At 35.1% G+C, this 16,517-nt stretch overlaps 1 protein-coding gene across 1 annotated transcript in view; it reads right to left on the reverse strand.

Moving 5' to 3' along the window:
• Positions 1–16,517, reverse strand: part of DNAH8 (dynein, axonemal, heavy chain 8) — a gene marked incomplete at its 5' end in the record, with an annotated part of 59,509 nt that overhangs the window by 27,286 nt on the left and 15,706 nt on the right. Inside the window, 12 exons of the mRNA XM_009583698.1 lie at positions 2,115–2,305; positions 2,405–2,657; positions 3,488–3,593; positions 4,008–4,190; positions 6,072–6,227; positions 8,387–8,542; positions 9,355–9,526; positions 10,610–10,737; positions 11,077–11,214; positions 12,588–12,800; positions 14,015–14,182; positions 15,554–15,730. Coding sequence (XP_009581993.1) covers positions 2,115–2,305; positions 2,405–2,657; positions 3,488–3,593; positions 4,008–4,190; positions 6,072–6,227; positions 8,387–8,542; positions 9,355–9,526; positions 10,610–10,737; positions 11,077–11,214; positions 12,588–12,800; positions 14,015–14,182; positions 15,554–15,730 — 2,041 coding nt within the window. The remainder of the gene's footprint in view (positions 1–2,114; positions 2,306–2,404; positions 2,658–3,487; positions 3,594–4,007; positions 4,191–6,071; positions 6,228–8,386; positions 8,543–9,354; positions 9,527–10,609; positions 10,738–11,076; positions 11,215–12,587; positions 12,801–14,014; positions 14,183–15,553; positions 15,731–16,517) is intronic.

Consider the following 16,517-nt stretch of genomic DNA (forward strand, 5'->3'; position numbering starts at 1 on the left):
CAAGCCATGAAAGCTCTCCTGGAAAAGAAATGGAAAGAAGAGGAAGAGAGATTTATTTTTCAAATAAATCCTTTCTTCAGCTGCCTGATGATGTTTGGTGACATGGCATTCATTTTACACCAAGAACTGCTCATCCAAGGAGGAAAATTGAACAATTCATTCATTGCAGAAGATACGTATGAATCCAAGACAATTTGGCTAGGCATCTGCCCACTTCCCAATCTGATTTAACATCATGTGAATAATTATAGAAAATCTACTGTTACTTTGGTGTCATTTTACACACCAGAAGAATTTCTCAGTGTCAATTTTATACACCAGAAGAATTTCTCACTATCAAATCAACTGTGGTAAAGCTAGGCAGGAAACTGCAATCATATGTTCTAGACAAAAATTGCTGAAAGTACTCATGTATTTTATTACAGATTCTCATCAGTTAAAAAGGGGTAAGTGACCACCTTCTGCTTCAGATGCCCAAGGTATATTTTCCTCTGGCAAAACAAGAATCCATGAGCTGAGAAGCCAAGCAATATGGTTCCTTGTCTCATGCTTTACTAAAGCAGACAGTTCATTTTGAAAGCATTTCCAAGCATGCTCTGCCTGACATCAGTGGTAAATTGGTAGCTGGATACCATTCTCAAACGATAAAACCATTACAACAAACTGGAAAGCAAAACAGAAAGTGAATTTAATCTTGTTTCCTATCCATTTTATTCATTAAAGGCAGATAATGATCTTCAAATCTAGGTTCACTACTTTGACATTACCCCTTTGCAAGATTCATTTGAACACTGTAAAATTCAAACAGGTTTTACATGGACCTCTGTGTAAGCAATCCTGATCACATTTTTCAGTGGAGGCAAAAATTCACAGAGTACAGAGGAGGCAGATCCGGCCAATTGGGCCACAGAAACACATTATGTTCTCTAACAGTCAGTGTTAGCTCGTTGGCAAAAGTCAGAGAAAGCTCAAGCTGAAATTGATAAAAGACTGTAGCACCTCCTGGACTTTATGTGGAGTTGTTTTGGCAACTTAGAAGATAGCTTTATTCAGCTCCATCAAAGCAGAGAAGCAAAGTAGCAAGAAGTCACCTAATTTATAAAAATAAAGATAAAAACATAATACAAAAATATACAATTATTGAACCAATTGACGGAGAGAAGCAGAACTATCATCTTGATCCCAGGATGGAACACAGCCTGGGAAATGGTGGAGGTAGAACTGTGATGGAGAACTGCATATAACTTCACTGGACCACATCAGGGATAAGGACAGAGGCAGCTCCACAGAACGGCATGGTAGAAACCATGCAGCCAAAAAATCATACTTTGAAATAGTATAGAATCATAGAATAATTTGGGTTGAAGGGACCTTTAAAGGTCACCTAGTCCAACCCCCCTGCACTGAGCAGGGACATCTTCAACTAGATCAGGTTACTCAGAGCCCCGTCCAACCTGACCTTGAATGTTTCCAGGGATGGGGCATTTACCACCTCTCTGGGCAACCTGTTCCAGTGTTTCACCACTCTCATTGTAAAAAATTTCTTCCTTATATCTAGCCTAAATCTTTTAGTTTAAAACCATTCCCCCTTGTCCTGTAGCAACAGGCCCTGCTAAAAAGTTTGTCCCCATCTTTCTTATAAGCCCCCTTTAAGTACTGAAAGGCTGCAATAAGGTCTCCCTGAGACCTCCAGGCTGAATAACCCCAACTCTCTCAGCCTTTCTTCATAGGAGAGGCATTCCATCCCTCTGATCATTTTTGTGGCCCTCCTCTGGACCCGCTCCAAAGGTCCATGTCTTTCTTTTGCTGAGGGTTCCAGAGCTGGACGCAGTACTCCAGGTGGGGTCTCACCAGACCAGAGTAGAGGGGCAGAATCACCTTCCTCAACCTGCTGGCCACACTTCTTTTGATGCAGCCCAGGATACCGTTGGCCTTCTGGGCTATGAGCGCACATTGTTGGCTCATGTCCAGGTTTTCATCCACCAGTATCCCCAAGTCCTTCTCGGCAGGGCTGCTCTCAATCCCTTCATCCCCCAGCCTGTATTGATACCGGGGGTATAAAAGTTTAAAAAGTTGAAATTAGCTCTACATATAACACAATTTTTTAAACTTACCTCTAATGAGTGCATGGAACTCTCTGTTTTTCACATGTCCTCTCTCAAGATCAATTTTTAATGTCAGGAGGAGGGTAAAGAGGAATTTGTGGTTTTCATACAAGCCTCTAACAGAATATGAGTAAGTTTCAAAGGTAAGATACTCAATAATATTTGAGATTCTTTTCTGAGGTAAAGGAGACTTCTTAGATCTGAATCATGAAAACAAAGCACAAAGAAAGCATGTTAATAAGAGCAAATACATTGGAAAGACAAATATCTGAATAGTAGAAAAAACTGTGTCTTCCTACTTGGTCATGGATTGATCAAATAACTTCAAGAACTGAGCCAGTGAAGTTTGATACATATTATTGACCATGCTCATTTCTGTAATAAGAAAATAAAGAATGCTTCCACGTGTAGCAGCAGGTCGATATTCCTCTTGAGCAGTGTTAATCTTCACTTCAGTTTCTGCTGCCACAGACAACTTTTCAGCTACTTCAGCAGCGGTTTGCTTAGTTGTTTGCAGAACACCAATCAAGGATTCATCATCTACTAGTGAACCTAAAAAGTCAAATATTGGATGCTTAGGACATTTTTATAACAATTTTTTCACTTCATGTATGTAAAAACTGAAAGGCCAAATTAAGGAATTATTTATAACAAATGGAAATGATTTACTGAATTGCAGAAAGCTTCTAAAATGGAGACCAAACAGGATATGTAACACTAAAAATTATTTTTATATTCAACATGCTAAACAAATGCATTCAACCTATGTCAGTATGAATGTATCTATACAAACAGCTTTGCAGCATGTACTAGAGAAGTCAGCTTTCTTATGCACATAACATACATATTCATACACAGTACTTCAGTTATTTTAAAGTCTGTTGATTGGTACACTCAAAGTCAAAAAGCGTTAGGGTCCTAAAGGCAATGGTCACACAACAGTATTCAGGCATCTCAAGTACTTACTGATCGATTTGCTGGAAGTTACCACCTTCTTTTTCCACCAAAGAGACAGTAATTGATCATGTGCAGGCTCCTAATATACTGCAAAAGACTTTCAATACCATTTAAGCTAGCCCATTTTATTTTGCATTTTCAATGGGTTAAGGATTTGCCCATGATCAGATACCTTATCTCATTTGAGGAGCAGAAAGCTCTCAATAAATTGATTTGTTTCACAAAACTTGTTTAGGTGTCTAGGGTTGTATATAGCAGCATGCTATGGTACCAAATCGATTCCTCATCACCATACTTCAAATTTCTATCATTGGATGTTCTCTTATTGTATCTTGGACGGATATATTAATTTCTGTATGGAAAGTTTCTAATGTGAATCAGCTTAATCTGCTTAATCCTGGTTCTTTTACACTTTGATACAGAACCTCTGGTTGCACTTAGTTTGTACAGAAGATTGTCTTCCAGTTCTTTCATCTTCCTCTTATTAAACGTTACATCTTCCATGAGTTTAATTCGTTCTGCCTCTAGTTCCTATTATTAAAAAACAAGAAAATGGCATGACACTTTATGGACTGTAACTATGAGTCATACTTAAAATTCAGTTGTTTTTTCAAGTTCATGAAATGTGCATTTTACTTTTTCAGGTATCTAAAACATGTTTTTATAACATTCTTTTTTTTTTAAGAGGTGTTTATTCAGTATCTTACGAAGTGTCTTATCAATGCCAAATGCTTGTGCTTAATTGTTTGTGTCAGACTGACAGCCATACACAGAAGATCCTCTAGGTGTATTTTTGGTTTTTGGAAATTTCTATACTGAATCTGAATAAAATTTTAGAAAATGGCTGATGTCTTTTCTCCATTTGAACATCTCTTTTTCGCTACATACTAAAAACAGTTAAAAAAAAAGAAGCATCAGTATGGTTTGTGTGTACTACTAGTTTACCTGTTTTTCAGTAAGAATTACTCTTCTCAGTAACTGATTCTCAAGTCCTTTCATTGTAACAGTAAAATCAATAATCGATGTTTTTGCATTAATTTCAGGCGTGAAAGCAGGATTGGGTAGCTTTGTAGTAATGTACAGTCTAAATGAACTCATAACATCTACTTCCTTATCACCAACTTTCACCTGTTGAGTAAATTATAATAGTATTAAGCAGAGGAAAATGAGCTTTATTCGACTCAATAATATTGACCAGAAAAAAAATTACATTATTTGACATGCCAAAGAGAGGAATTTTATTTCACAATTCAAATTTGTTATGAAAATAACAACCGATGACCAAAGGTAGCAGTTAGGATACATTATAAAAGTAGCATTCCCCTCCAGGTAAATATAGGGATTACTTCCACTGTGGGTCCTAATTAATGGATTGAGAACCATTTGGTTTAGCTTTCATGCTTCTAATCACACCTCAAATGAAGATGGTAGAAACTACTGACCTTTGGAGAAATCATTGTTCTCCTGTGTTCAGGGGAAAAAAGAAATTATTTGATCCAACAATGGAACATAAATGATTGAAAATTAATTCTATATTTATTAAGACTAAGTGGATCTTAAAGAACCTTTCTAAAGGAACTATAAATTTATTCAGTTTTCCACAGAAATTTTTACGGAAGTTAAGATATTCCAAATCAGCAGTCTAACTTGAAAGCTGCATGTGCACAAGGAAATCTCATCATTGTGTATGACCCTCCAAGCCCACTTCAATTACCTGGCTTAAGAAGGAGTAGGACCAAACCACTCCCTTAAGCATATTGTTTGCTCTGACATTCAAAGTAAAACTACTTCACGCAAATAGCGATCATTTTGTTTTCATTATCATCAACAATCTGGTCTGTCATTTCTCTCATATCCCAGCCAGTTAATTAAGATGATTTGAGAAAAATACATACGGAAATGACTGCAAGTGCAGTCATTTTATTTCAGGACGTTTGAAGGGGGATTGTTTTTAAAATTTGGGAGTGATTTATTTATCTAATGAAGGTCAGAAAGACTCATGATTTTTTAAGGTTGGGAATATACTTAATATTATTAATAAAACTTCATGCTTTTTGGCTTGTTCCATCAGAAAACAGTTCTATTCCAGATTAAAGATTCTGCAGTTGCTACAATCAGCACTCCACACTAGGAAGAGAGAGATCTTTTCAATTCTATTAATTCTGTTAAAGGGTGTGTCATGGTTTAACCTGGCAGGCAGCCAAATACCACAGAGCCGCTCACTCACTCCCCTCCCCCCCCGCAGTGGGACGGGGAGAGAATCAGAAGGGTAGGAGTGAGAAAAACTCGTGGGTTGAGATAAAGACAGTTTAATAGAACAGAAAAGGGAAAATAATAATTACAATGATAGAATGTACAAAATGAGTGATACACAATGCAATTGCTCACCACCCACGCTGACCAATAACCAAGTAGCAATCGCTACTTCCTGGAACACGCCTACCATTCATATACTGAGCATGACGTCACATGGTATGGAATACCCCGTTGGCCAGCTGGGCTAGCTGTCCTGGCTGTGCTCCCTCCCAACGCTTGTTTTTTGGTTTGTTTTTGGTTTTGTTTTTTTAAGCTGAATGTCCTTGACCAGCAAGGTACTTAGCAACAACTGAAAACATCAGTGTGTTATCAACGTTCTTCTCATACTAAATCCAAAACACAGCCCTAGGAAGAAATTTAACCCTATCCCAGCTGAAACCAGGACAGGGTGTAAAATGAAATTGCTTGAAAATCAATAGAAAGTATTGTAAGCATTCAATAGGGTAAACATAACTAGTTCCAGTTTGGAATCTTCAGTAGTAACTTCAGTAGTTAAACTCAAATTTTAGACTCATGAACTTACTACTCAGCTGAGGCTCTGTGTCCTATATTTTATTAGTTCAGTTTGATTCTTCATACTGCCCTACTGAATACAAAGTTTACCTGATTCAGCAGAGGTTTGGAATAAAAGGGTAAAATATCATTCATCACAAAGCTAACTACTTATTCTAGGTCTTTTGTTTGATTACTAACCTTAAAAGAAGTTCCCGATTTAATGAAATTCTTTTCTAATATATTATCAAGGACTGGATCCAACTCTTCACCTATATCTTCAATGACGAGCGATCGTCCCAGTGAAAGACAATCTTCTAGGTGTGTACGGAAGTATTTATCATTCAAAGTTGTTACCTCAAAAAGTAAATCATAAATTGATATAAGGACAAAAACATTTCTTCAAAGTCTTACATGAAAACCACAGATCTAACTATGAAAATTTTTCATTGTTTTTGTTAGTTGCATTTTAAAGAAAGTAATAAACGTTGACCATGCAGCAATTTATGCAGAAATATTTCTTGTGTATACAATCAAAAGTACCATAAAAAGGTGAATTAAAAGATTGGCTGTAATGGAATCCGCAAAACTTCATTATGAAAGTAATAATGTATCAAGTAAAACTGGTACAGCTTATTGGGAACTGAATATGTTACATATATTTTTTAAATCAGAGATGCCTAAATTTTAATTTTCTATTCTACTTCCTGAGGACTAGATTTTCTAATTTTAGCTTTGAAGTGTTGAGAAATTCTTTCTGGAAACCTGAATTCAGTCTAACAGATGAATTGCTATTACAATATTATGAACCCAGATGATTGAAATATCATGAAATGGGAATCATAATATATGAAATCATTAAAAGACATGAATAAATAAATAAAACACTAATTTTGTATTGCTTCCTAGATTTTGACTTTCAGAAAGTTCCCATATTATTTCCCAGATTTTCTCTACAGATATGAAATAGGACCATTCTACTGGAAAACAGCTTTGCAGAAAAGGACCTTGGGGTCCTGGTGGACAAGAAGTTGAGCATGAGCCAGCAATCTACCTTTGCAGCAAAGGCCAACAGTGTTCTGGGCTACATTAGGAAAAACATTATCAGCAGATTGAGGAAGGCAATCCTTTCCCCTCTGCTCAGTACTGGAGACACGTATCTGGAGTCCTCTGTCCAGTTCTGGGCTCCCTAGTGTAAGAGAGACACTGAAGTGAGTCCAGCAAAGGACCACTAAGATTATTACAGGATTGGAGCACTTGACATATGAGGAAAGCTGAGAGAGCTGGGATTATTTAGCCTCAAGAAGGCTCACAAGGGTATTTACCTATGTATAAAAATACCTGGTGGGTGAGAATGAAGAACAGGGAGACAGACTCCTCTTAGCAGCACACAGTAACAGGACAAGATGCAATGGGCACAAATTGAAATACAGGTAATTCCATTTAAACGTAAGCAAAAAAAAAGAACTTTATTGTGAGGGTGGTTGAACACTAAAACAGGTTGCCCAGAGAGGTGGTGGTATTCAAAACCTGACTGGACACAGTCCTGGGCAACCTGCTTTAGCAGATCCTGCTCTGAGCAGAGAGGCTGGACTAGAATATCTTCAGAGATCCCTTCCAACCTCAGCTTTTCTGTGGTTCTGACGGTTTGCTTTACTAACGATAAAACTATAAGCAAGAACTTCACATTCACTTTGCTCCAAGACTTAAAATCTTCAAAATCTAGAGGTCCTAAAACCCCCCAAATTTATTGAGATTCAGGAGGACATGTGAGATTTTGCAACATTCAGATTAAGGGTTTTAAAAAGCAGGCTCCTTTTCCCACGCTATTTCATTTGTGAAAAATTCATTTGTGATGCAAACTACAGGTGACACGTGAACATCTTTGTATTATGTATTTCATGAGTAGACATTTAACCCTATTGGCTTAAGCTATAAAAGTGCTATTAAAATTGCAGTAACATTAGGACAGACAGATTTGTCTTGGGTTTGGTTTCAACTGGTTGTCCTCAATTTACTTTTGTAGCAGTAACTTCATGTATGAATTCCATCTCAGGTTCTAAATTCTGGACTGCATCAAGTTTAAGTACTTTGCCTACATTTCCAAAGCTGTAAGTTATCTTGCCTTTGTCTGTAATCTTACTAATAGTTGCCCAATTTACTCTCATGTAATAATTTCATATTATACTCTTTTGCTATACTTTTCACCACTTTGCCCTCTGTGTGGGGAACGTACTCACCAATTTTAAACACCACCTTCTTTTTCATACTTCTTGCTAGATTTCATACCAGTATTTACTTACTATACAATTTTTTCCAAGTCCTTGAATGGAATTTACAGCTCTTGTTAAGTTCCCTGCTGATGCATCTACATCATTGTCAGCCTCCATACAAGTTAAAGTTATGTCAAATACGTGTGTATGAGAGTTACGCTGACTCAAATGCAGACACACCCTAAAGCAATAATGTTTGAAGGAATATAATACAGCACATTATTCCTCTAAAACACTGTTCACCTGTAATTCATTATCCTGTTCTTTCTTTTTAATCCATGATTTTCCTTGAGTTTGTGGGTCTACCAAAAGGGGGTATCTAGTTGCCTTAGTGACAATGATACCATTCTGGATTGAGAGATCATCTCCAGGCAGTCCTTGAAGATTCCACTCACTAATCTGAAGAATTAAAAAAAAGTAGTTTGGAATAAAATCTCACTGGAATTATCCTTCAATTACAGTTGTTCTAAGAAATAATGGGGACATCATCAATCCAAAGGGGATGCATATCTGAACCTGCTGAAAAGTGATTAATGCAGATGGAAAAATATTTCCATGATTTTATTTTTATGGATGTTTTTAACTATATAGAATGATAAACAATGTATTTTAAAAGTGTAAGAAAGTCAAAAGGCAGCTTGACAGCCAAATTGATCCCAAACATTGGGATCAATTAAGAGAAAATCCGACTAGGAGAACTTTTGGGGCTTAATAATTACTGAAGGAAACTTGAAGATTCTGGCATCGTCCTCTGTGGTCTCTCATACATTCACATTAAATGAAAAGACTTTATGCATTCTTTTTCAAATGTTTTCTTTGTCACAAAATTTATTTTTGAAACTAGACCCAGATAATATTGACAGAACCAAAAGCTAACAACCAAACCCACTGTTTTAGCAGATATGTGATCTATACCTCTGGTGATGGGTTCTCAAAAGAAGATAACTTGAAAGTGCACTGTCTTACTGGCAACTGTCTAATTGTATAATATGTCACTTGTTTATAATATGTAACTTGTTTATTTATCTAAACATTGCTCAGTACTCAGATGTTTAGTGGAAATTGCCAAGAACATTTGGAAACCACAGAACTACACTGCACAGCAATATTGGGGATTATAGTTCTGTTCTAAGCAAGCATAATGCTGGCTAACAGTCACAGAATATGTTAATTGAAATTAAAATTAAACCCACCAAGCACCAAGAACTTACTGTTGGCGGATCTACCAACATAGAAATCAGGTTCAAGTTTTCAGAAAAGGGGATTTTATGGGCTCTCATCTCTGCTTCCCATAAATCTTTAAGCAAAAGCTTCCTGAAGTTTTGTTTAAAAGGTCCACAGTACGAAAGAAAACCCGTGCAGAGCAGTACATCTCCCACAAGTCTAGAAAAGGAACAAAACCATAATTAAAAGGTGATGTACAATTTCAATTTCTACCGATTTAGACAACCAGCTTTTGAAATACAAGAAGATTTCTGTTCTGAGGACAATTTAAGGAGAGAACGTTTGCTCCTCGAGAACAACAAATAGTTTCTTTGTGTTTCAAAAACATTTTTGTAGCAAAACTTAAGAGTAGTATCATATGAAAACATTATCTTCACCCCTACAAAGTAAAAAAATCCCTGATTACAACTATTCCTTCTCTCATAACTGAAGCAAGAAATCGGTTTATTTCTTAAAAATATTTATCAAAAGATACAAACTTAATTCTCTTGGAATGAGCAGACCTCACCAGAAATGCCCAATTTCCCAATAGGAAATTTATGGAAGCAGCACAGAAGCTGAGCCTAAACTTTTAGGCTCTCTACCTTTAGCAACTATTTTGACAGGTTTCCGGTTTTCTAGACAGCTAGGATCTCTGGCTCCTAGGCTGATCAACATTTTGTCATTTAGACAGCAACACAATGGGGACTCCCAAGTTTCCAAGTTTCTCAGAATAAGGCCTACTATCCCCCATGTATTTCAACACACAGACTATAGGACAAGGGTTACTGTCTGGTCTCTAGGCCTCCTTCTTTTATTCAAATATGCCATAGCTAATATCAAAAGGGATGCTTCTTTTCCTATCCAGTATTAGGCTAGGAATCCTTCCATTTTCCTTCTCAGTGTCAGCCTTAGATCATCCCTACCTCCCGCCTATTGTAAATATTGGAATGAGGTGCAGTGTTAGGGGGGCAGGAGAGGTAGCTGTAATACAGGCACATAACTGCACCAGAAATAATCCCTTTGGAAATAAATTCCAAAATCGGAGTTATTGTTCTGAATTGAAATACAAGCACTCAGCGCTCAAGTATTCCCTTATAGGAGAAAAATTCCAATTTCAGGATAGTTCACTTAATTGTGTAATTATATTAAGATTTCCAGGAGAAAAATGAAGTACAAATATTAAAGCTACTAAATTGCTTACTAGCTCTTCAGTTTTCACATGTATTTTGTTTTTTTTTTTTCCTCTGATGAATTTGATACCTGTTAATCTGAGATTTAAATTCTTTGCTTTGCTGGGTCCACCTAGCTTTCTCTCCACTCAGTCCATCTATAAGCGCAGAGGCTGCTTGCATTTTTCTTCTGCATGTTTCTGCATCATTCAGTAAGTCCTAAAATTGAAAAAATGTCCTACTTAATTTAATAACAGAATGCAAAGATCTAAAGAGTTATTTTATATATTTTTTATCCTCTTATATTTATTATGACTATTTTATTTATTTAAAACTCATAGTTGAGAACTCTAAGTGCATCTATTGACTAATATGTTCTCATTCACAGAAAGAAGGAAATATGAGAGAACATAGTTTTAAATTTCTTATTTTTGTATGTGAACCTCATTCATGTCATTCAAGGTAGCAGGCCCTAAATGCATGTTTGTATCAATTCCTGATTACATAACAGTATTGTATGCAAGCATTTTTCATAATACTAAAATACTTTTATCTCACCATTTTCTCCTTCATTGCTGCATCAAACTTTGCCTGCACTTTATCCAGTTCAGCTTGCTTTTCATCTAATGCCTCCTGAGCCTTTGCTAATTCTGCATTAGCTATTTTCAGGTGGCCTTCCTGTTTTGCCAAGTTAGCCTGCAAAGAGAAAAAATATTAAAACAATAATCATACAAGATTTGAATATACTTTGATGAATTATTTTAAGCCTGCTTAGTTGGTAATCACGAGACAATAATACATCAAAATAACTTTAATATTAATATTTATATAAATATTAAAAGTATTTAATTTGAAAACTATGTCACATATATACTGCAGATACGATTTTTTTGTTAAATAACAATGTAGTACTCAAGGTTCCTACTATATATTGTCAAATTTATTTCTTTTAAAAAAAAATTACATTTAAAGAAGCTGGTTAAGGAAGTAAGCTTTCTGATCTGTACATATTGATTAGCCTAGAGGAACAATCTTCTTGCTTGATTATATGCTTTATTATTTCTTTTTTATTTGTACATTCTGTAGCGATCAACAATCACAACAACAGGAGATTGGTCCTTTATCAGTTAACAATATAGCTTTTACCCACTAGAAAACCACAGTCCTAAAACAGTGAATCTTTCCATTGCTCCTAAATTGATATTTATGCTGACCACAGGAAATTCATTAAATAATTTTTTTGAATCATCCACCTGCGTTACTGTTGCTTTTGTAAATAACATTTCTACCAGTGACAAAAAATGTTGAAAAGATTTGGAGTCACCATTCAGATGCTTTCCCCTTTTACTTTTTTCTTTTCTTTTTTTTTTTCTTTTTTTGTTCTTTTTGTAAACTGTGCTACATGTAGGGATTAAATACTTGTTTTAGAATCCAAAAAGCAACAATCATTGCATTTGAGTTTCTATATGGTCTTTACCTCTGATAAAATCTTTTATTCGAATGTTCACAAACATCAGAAAGAACACCCACACTAAAGTAGAAATGACTCTTAAAAATGTTTTACTCTGTTTGGTTGCCACTATTGCAACATTAACTCCTTTATTGATGTGAGCTCTGAATCTCTTCAGAATGCCAATATTTGGGCAAGATATCAGTCCTCCACTCCCTCTACATTATCGTGTGAGAGCAAAGAATGTAAAATAGCTGTAAACCTCTGTTTGCAGGACTCTTTAGAGAAAGAGTCAAGATCCTCTCCTGGTACAACTTTTTGAAAACAATTATTAAGTAATTATAACATAATAAAAACATAGACTGAAAACAGCTTTCACTGTACACAGTAAACCAGAGCACATAAATTTAATCTAGGCTAATTTTTTGTTCTGTGTTCTGTCTAGGACCAAGAAGAGGACATGGGGTTTTTCTGCTCTTATCATCCTTAGCCACTAAAGTCTACATGCAATTATGTCTGAATAAGGTTATCTAAATATATTTTTTAAATCCTACTACTATTAAGTAAATTAAACTAAATTACATGGAAAGCAAACACAAAGCAAGAGATGATGTATTACCTTAAGAGGTAAGACTTCTTTGTTAATACCATAAAATATTGCCATGGCTTGTGTCCAAGAGAGGAGTCCTGCCACATTACCACACACCTTTTTACCATACTCCAGAGTATAGTCTTCCATGTTAAAATAAGGCTGGAGTAATTCTACTGTCTCTTCATTGATTGAATCCTTAGGAAACTGCTGTAGACTCTGCAAGAATGGACCACTCATAAGCTGCAAAAAAACCAACAGGATATTTATAAGCTATTTACACATTTTACATTCAAAAGCTTATTCATAGGTGAGTATGTTAAAAAAAAAGTTCCTAAAATTCTTCTGTAAAAAAAGGTAATTCATATAGTTAATATTATAAGTTCTGCTATTCAGTTGTAACACCTCCCACATGCCTTCAATTATTTTATAGTTTTAAGCAGTTACACTCCAGTAACTAGGCTTGAAAGTTATTGATGTACTTTCCATCTTCCATATTCCTGCGTTGCCATTTAAAAGGCATTTAAGAAGCAGTATTTCATAAAAAAAAATTGAACCAAGATAAAGCCACAGAGATACATTTGTAACTTATCTAAAGAATGCCAAAAAAACCTGCTTATGCATTTGTGAAATGTGATCTAAATTCTTCTGGAAAGGGAAATCATTGGTTTAACTTTTTTCTAACACACGTTTAACATATTAAAGGCAACTCATGAAATAACTGCTTATCCCATTTCTTTATGTCAGTGGAAAATAAAAAGTTTTGATGATTTCTTAATTCCTGGAAAAGCTTAAATAAAAAGCAAGAGCTCTATTCATATCCAAAACATGTAATTTTTCTTCATTTGCATGACAAAAAGATTGAGGTAATAATATTGGCAAATTAATACACTAATAGAGGTGGAACAGAATTTAAAGAATGGCAAGAGAAGGCACGGAAATAAAAGAGTATCCTGAGAGAAGATCAAAGTCCAGAAAGAAGAGATGGCTGTCTGACCAAGGAATTTGGGCCAGGAATATTGAAATGCAGAATGGGAAAACCTACTATCTCTTAGTTAGTCAAATAATCTTTCAAACAATCAAGGAGCCTGGGGAGGATCAGAAAAGACTGTTTAAATGTGAACCTACAAGTTCCCAAAGAAAAAGAAGGGGTTTCCAGAACGCCCTTATCTCATGTATGGCTAACATGATTGGTATGATTTATTTATTTGCCCTCAGGTCATATGCCAGGAATAGAACAAGGAAAATTTAAAGCTCCTACTGCAAAAGTCTCTAAGCAATTCACCTGCTACTTGCTACCAAATAAACTCTATTTATATACTATGCCCATCTTAAAACCATATGTTTGTGTTCTTACAAAATTCTGTCCAGTTTTGAGTAAACAGCATCATAAATTCTCTGATATGCAAATTGCTATTTCTGATGTTTAAGAAACACTGTTTGAAAATTCTACTTACTTTTAATGATTCTCCCCACGATGGCTTGCAGCAAGGCTTTTCTGGATCCATGGTAACTGGATCTACTTGCTTTTGGAATAGTAGCAGACAACAGTCCATGATCCTCATAATTAGATGAGGAGGTTTTGCAAGTTTTCTAACAGTAGCGATATCCACTGGTTTGATGGTCTATTTGAAGAAAAATGTAACAGAATCCTGCATCAATACCATTATTCTATTTTCCCATTCAACATCTTGATTTTAATGTTTGTTTGTCATACTTTTCTCTGAGGCAAGTTTGTACTAAGTACATACAAAAAAAGTGAGTAACTGGACTTATTTTAATAAATTTCATAGCTTCGTGAAACTTTAATAATTTTAATGAATGTATATTAGACAGGAATATTTTCCCAATGCTAAAGACATCACTCAAAAAATCAAATTTAAATACATGGAACAGCAGTATTAATTTAACTTGTCAGTCTAAGTGACTGAAGAAAAACATATGGTAAAATTGCACAGGATTTAATTAAAAGCAGTTTCCTTGGTAAAATAGTATTTTTGATTTTTAAGGGTTAAGTGTCATCATTTATTCTGAGATGGATTTGGTTATTTTAGTTGCTTTTTAAGTTATTATAGGTATGAGATACTGCTTTTTACGTCATTTTCTAACAGCATCACTGATACTTTGCTTAGTTCAATAACTAATACAAAAATAATAAATGATTGCAAACTTCAAAAATAACATATTAATTTGTGTCTACAAAATACATGCGTGCCACTACCTGTCTAGAAGAAGTAGTTACAGACACATTATAGAAACCACAGGATAATGTATGAGTCCACATATTTTATAAGTGAATTTTGTGACCATTTTTGGAAGTTTCATTTATCTCATTATCTAAATGTCAGTGTAAGAGCAAACAATGTTCCTTTTCTGGCTTTTTCCACTCAATATTTTCTGTCACATAAATTCTGGTGACTGGAACAGAAGACCTTAAAAATACAATACATCATTGATTTCTGATTCCAGAGTTCTTTACTTTTTAATTTTTCAGAGCAGAATAATGAAATTATGTAGTGCAGCAATGCCTCCAAATTTCTTAACCCTGATTCGGATCGCCCTGAATCCCCCTTGTGTCCTCTTTCTCTCCAAATTAAATGTTTTTTGGTGAAGGAAGAGACAGCCTTTTATTCCTCTTAAAAGAAAGTTACAATTAGTTAAGTATGAAGAAAAAACATTCTTTTAGCACAAGAAATATTCTCTTGAATTCAGAATAACAGATATTCTAAAGGCATCTGTAACTTTTTGAAAGATTTACACCTTCATAATGATCAAGTATTAGGGCGGAAGCAGAACAAATACTATAAAATAATCTCTTTGTGTTTAAAGCAAAATGTGAGCTCCATAAATATTCATCAGAGACATGACCACCAACTGTGAAGAGCTGGTCACAGCAGTCAAAACCAAGTGACAACTGCATGTTGGTGGTTCTAGCCTTTCTTTCACGGGTGACTCAAATAGTACTAAACTAATCAAAATGTAAGAATTTTATTCACATTCAGTGCAGCTTCTGCTTCTTCTAATGCTGGTTTAGCTGCCTCCAGTTTACTCTCTGCTTTCATTTTCTCTAAATCAATTTCATCTACTATTTTTTGTGCTTTATCTTTCACACCTTGGACTTCATTTTTTACTTTAGCTGCAGCTTCAGCACTTTCTGTGACTTCTGCTAGTACCTGGAATTGATAATAAACACATAAAATCAAAATGGTGGAACAAGTGATTAAGTTATCAGACACAAGAGAAAACACATATGTAAAGGCTGTTATACAGAAAAATATAAAGCTAACCCTAACTATATATGGCATTATATAATTATGGAATAAAAATTAATACAATTTACAGAATCCCCCAAAGAAATATCGTATCAGTCTCTCAGCACGAGTTGGATTGTAAAAAATGAATTATTTTTATAATGGATAGAAGACCTTTCAGTGGCTTTTAAAGCCAATTTTTTACCCTATGATGGATTTTTATCCTATTTGAACCTATACTTTTTCAATACAATAATACAAATACAAGTATTTGCTTTTTTGACTATAATTCTGCAGATAAAAATAAAAATAGTATAGCTAATTAAACTAATGGAAGATGGCAAACCACCTGCACCAATGGTCAGCTTCTCTTCTACTCCTTTAGTCTAAAAAGACTCACTTTTAATTAGTCTATTCAAAGAACAGCCCCATGTGAAGTCAGAGAATGAAGTCATCCATTTGTGCCTGGTTCTTCAGTACATATATTTTTAATTCTCTTGTGCCTGTGTGGCATACAGTTAGTGTCAGAATGTTTTTTGACCAGTATCAGCTATAGGGTCAAGGCTAGCACTCTGTATGCATTTACAAGAACATAAATAATGCTCTCAAATACCTGTGAGAAAAAAATGATCGATAAAATCCCCAAATCCCTCAATTTTTTTTGTGTGAAATCCAGTTCTGGTTTCTACAGGGCTCAGTACTTAGGGAA

This window comes from Fulmarus glacialis, unplaced genomic scaffold (assembly GCF_000690835.1).
Source record: "Fulmarus glacialis isolate BGI_N327 unplaced genomic scaffold, ASM69083v1 scaffold12158, whole genome shotgun sequence".
NCBI classification, from domain to species: domain Eukaryota; kingdom Metazoa; phylum Chordata; class Aves; order Procellariiformes; family Procellariidae; genus Fulmarus; species Fulmarus glacialis.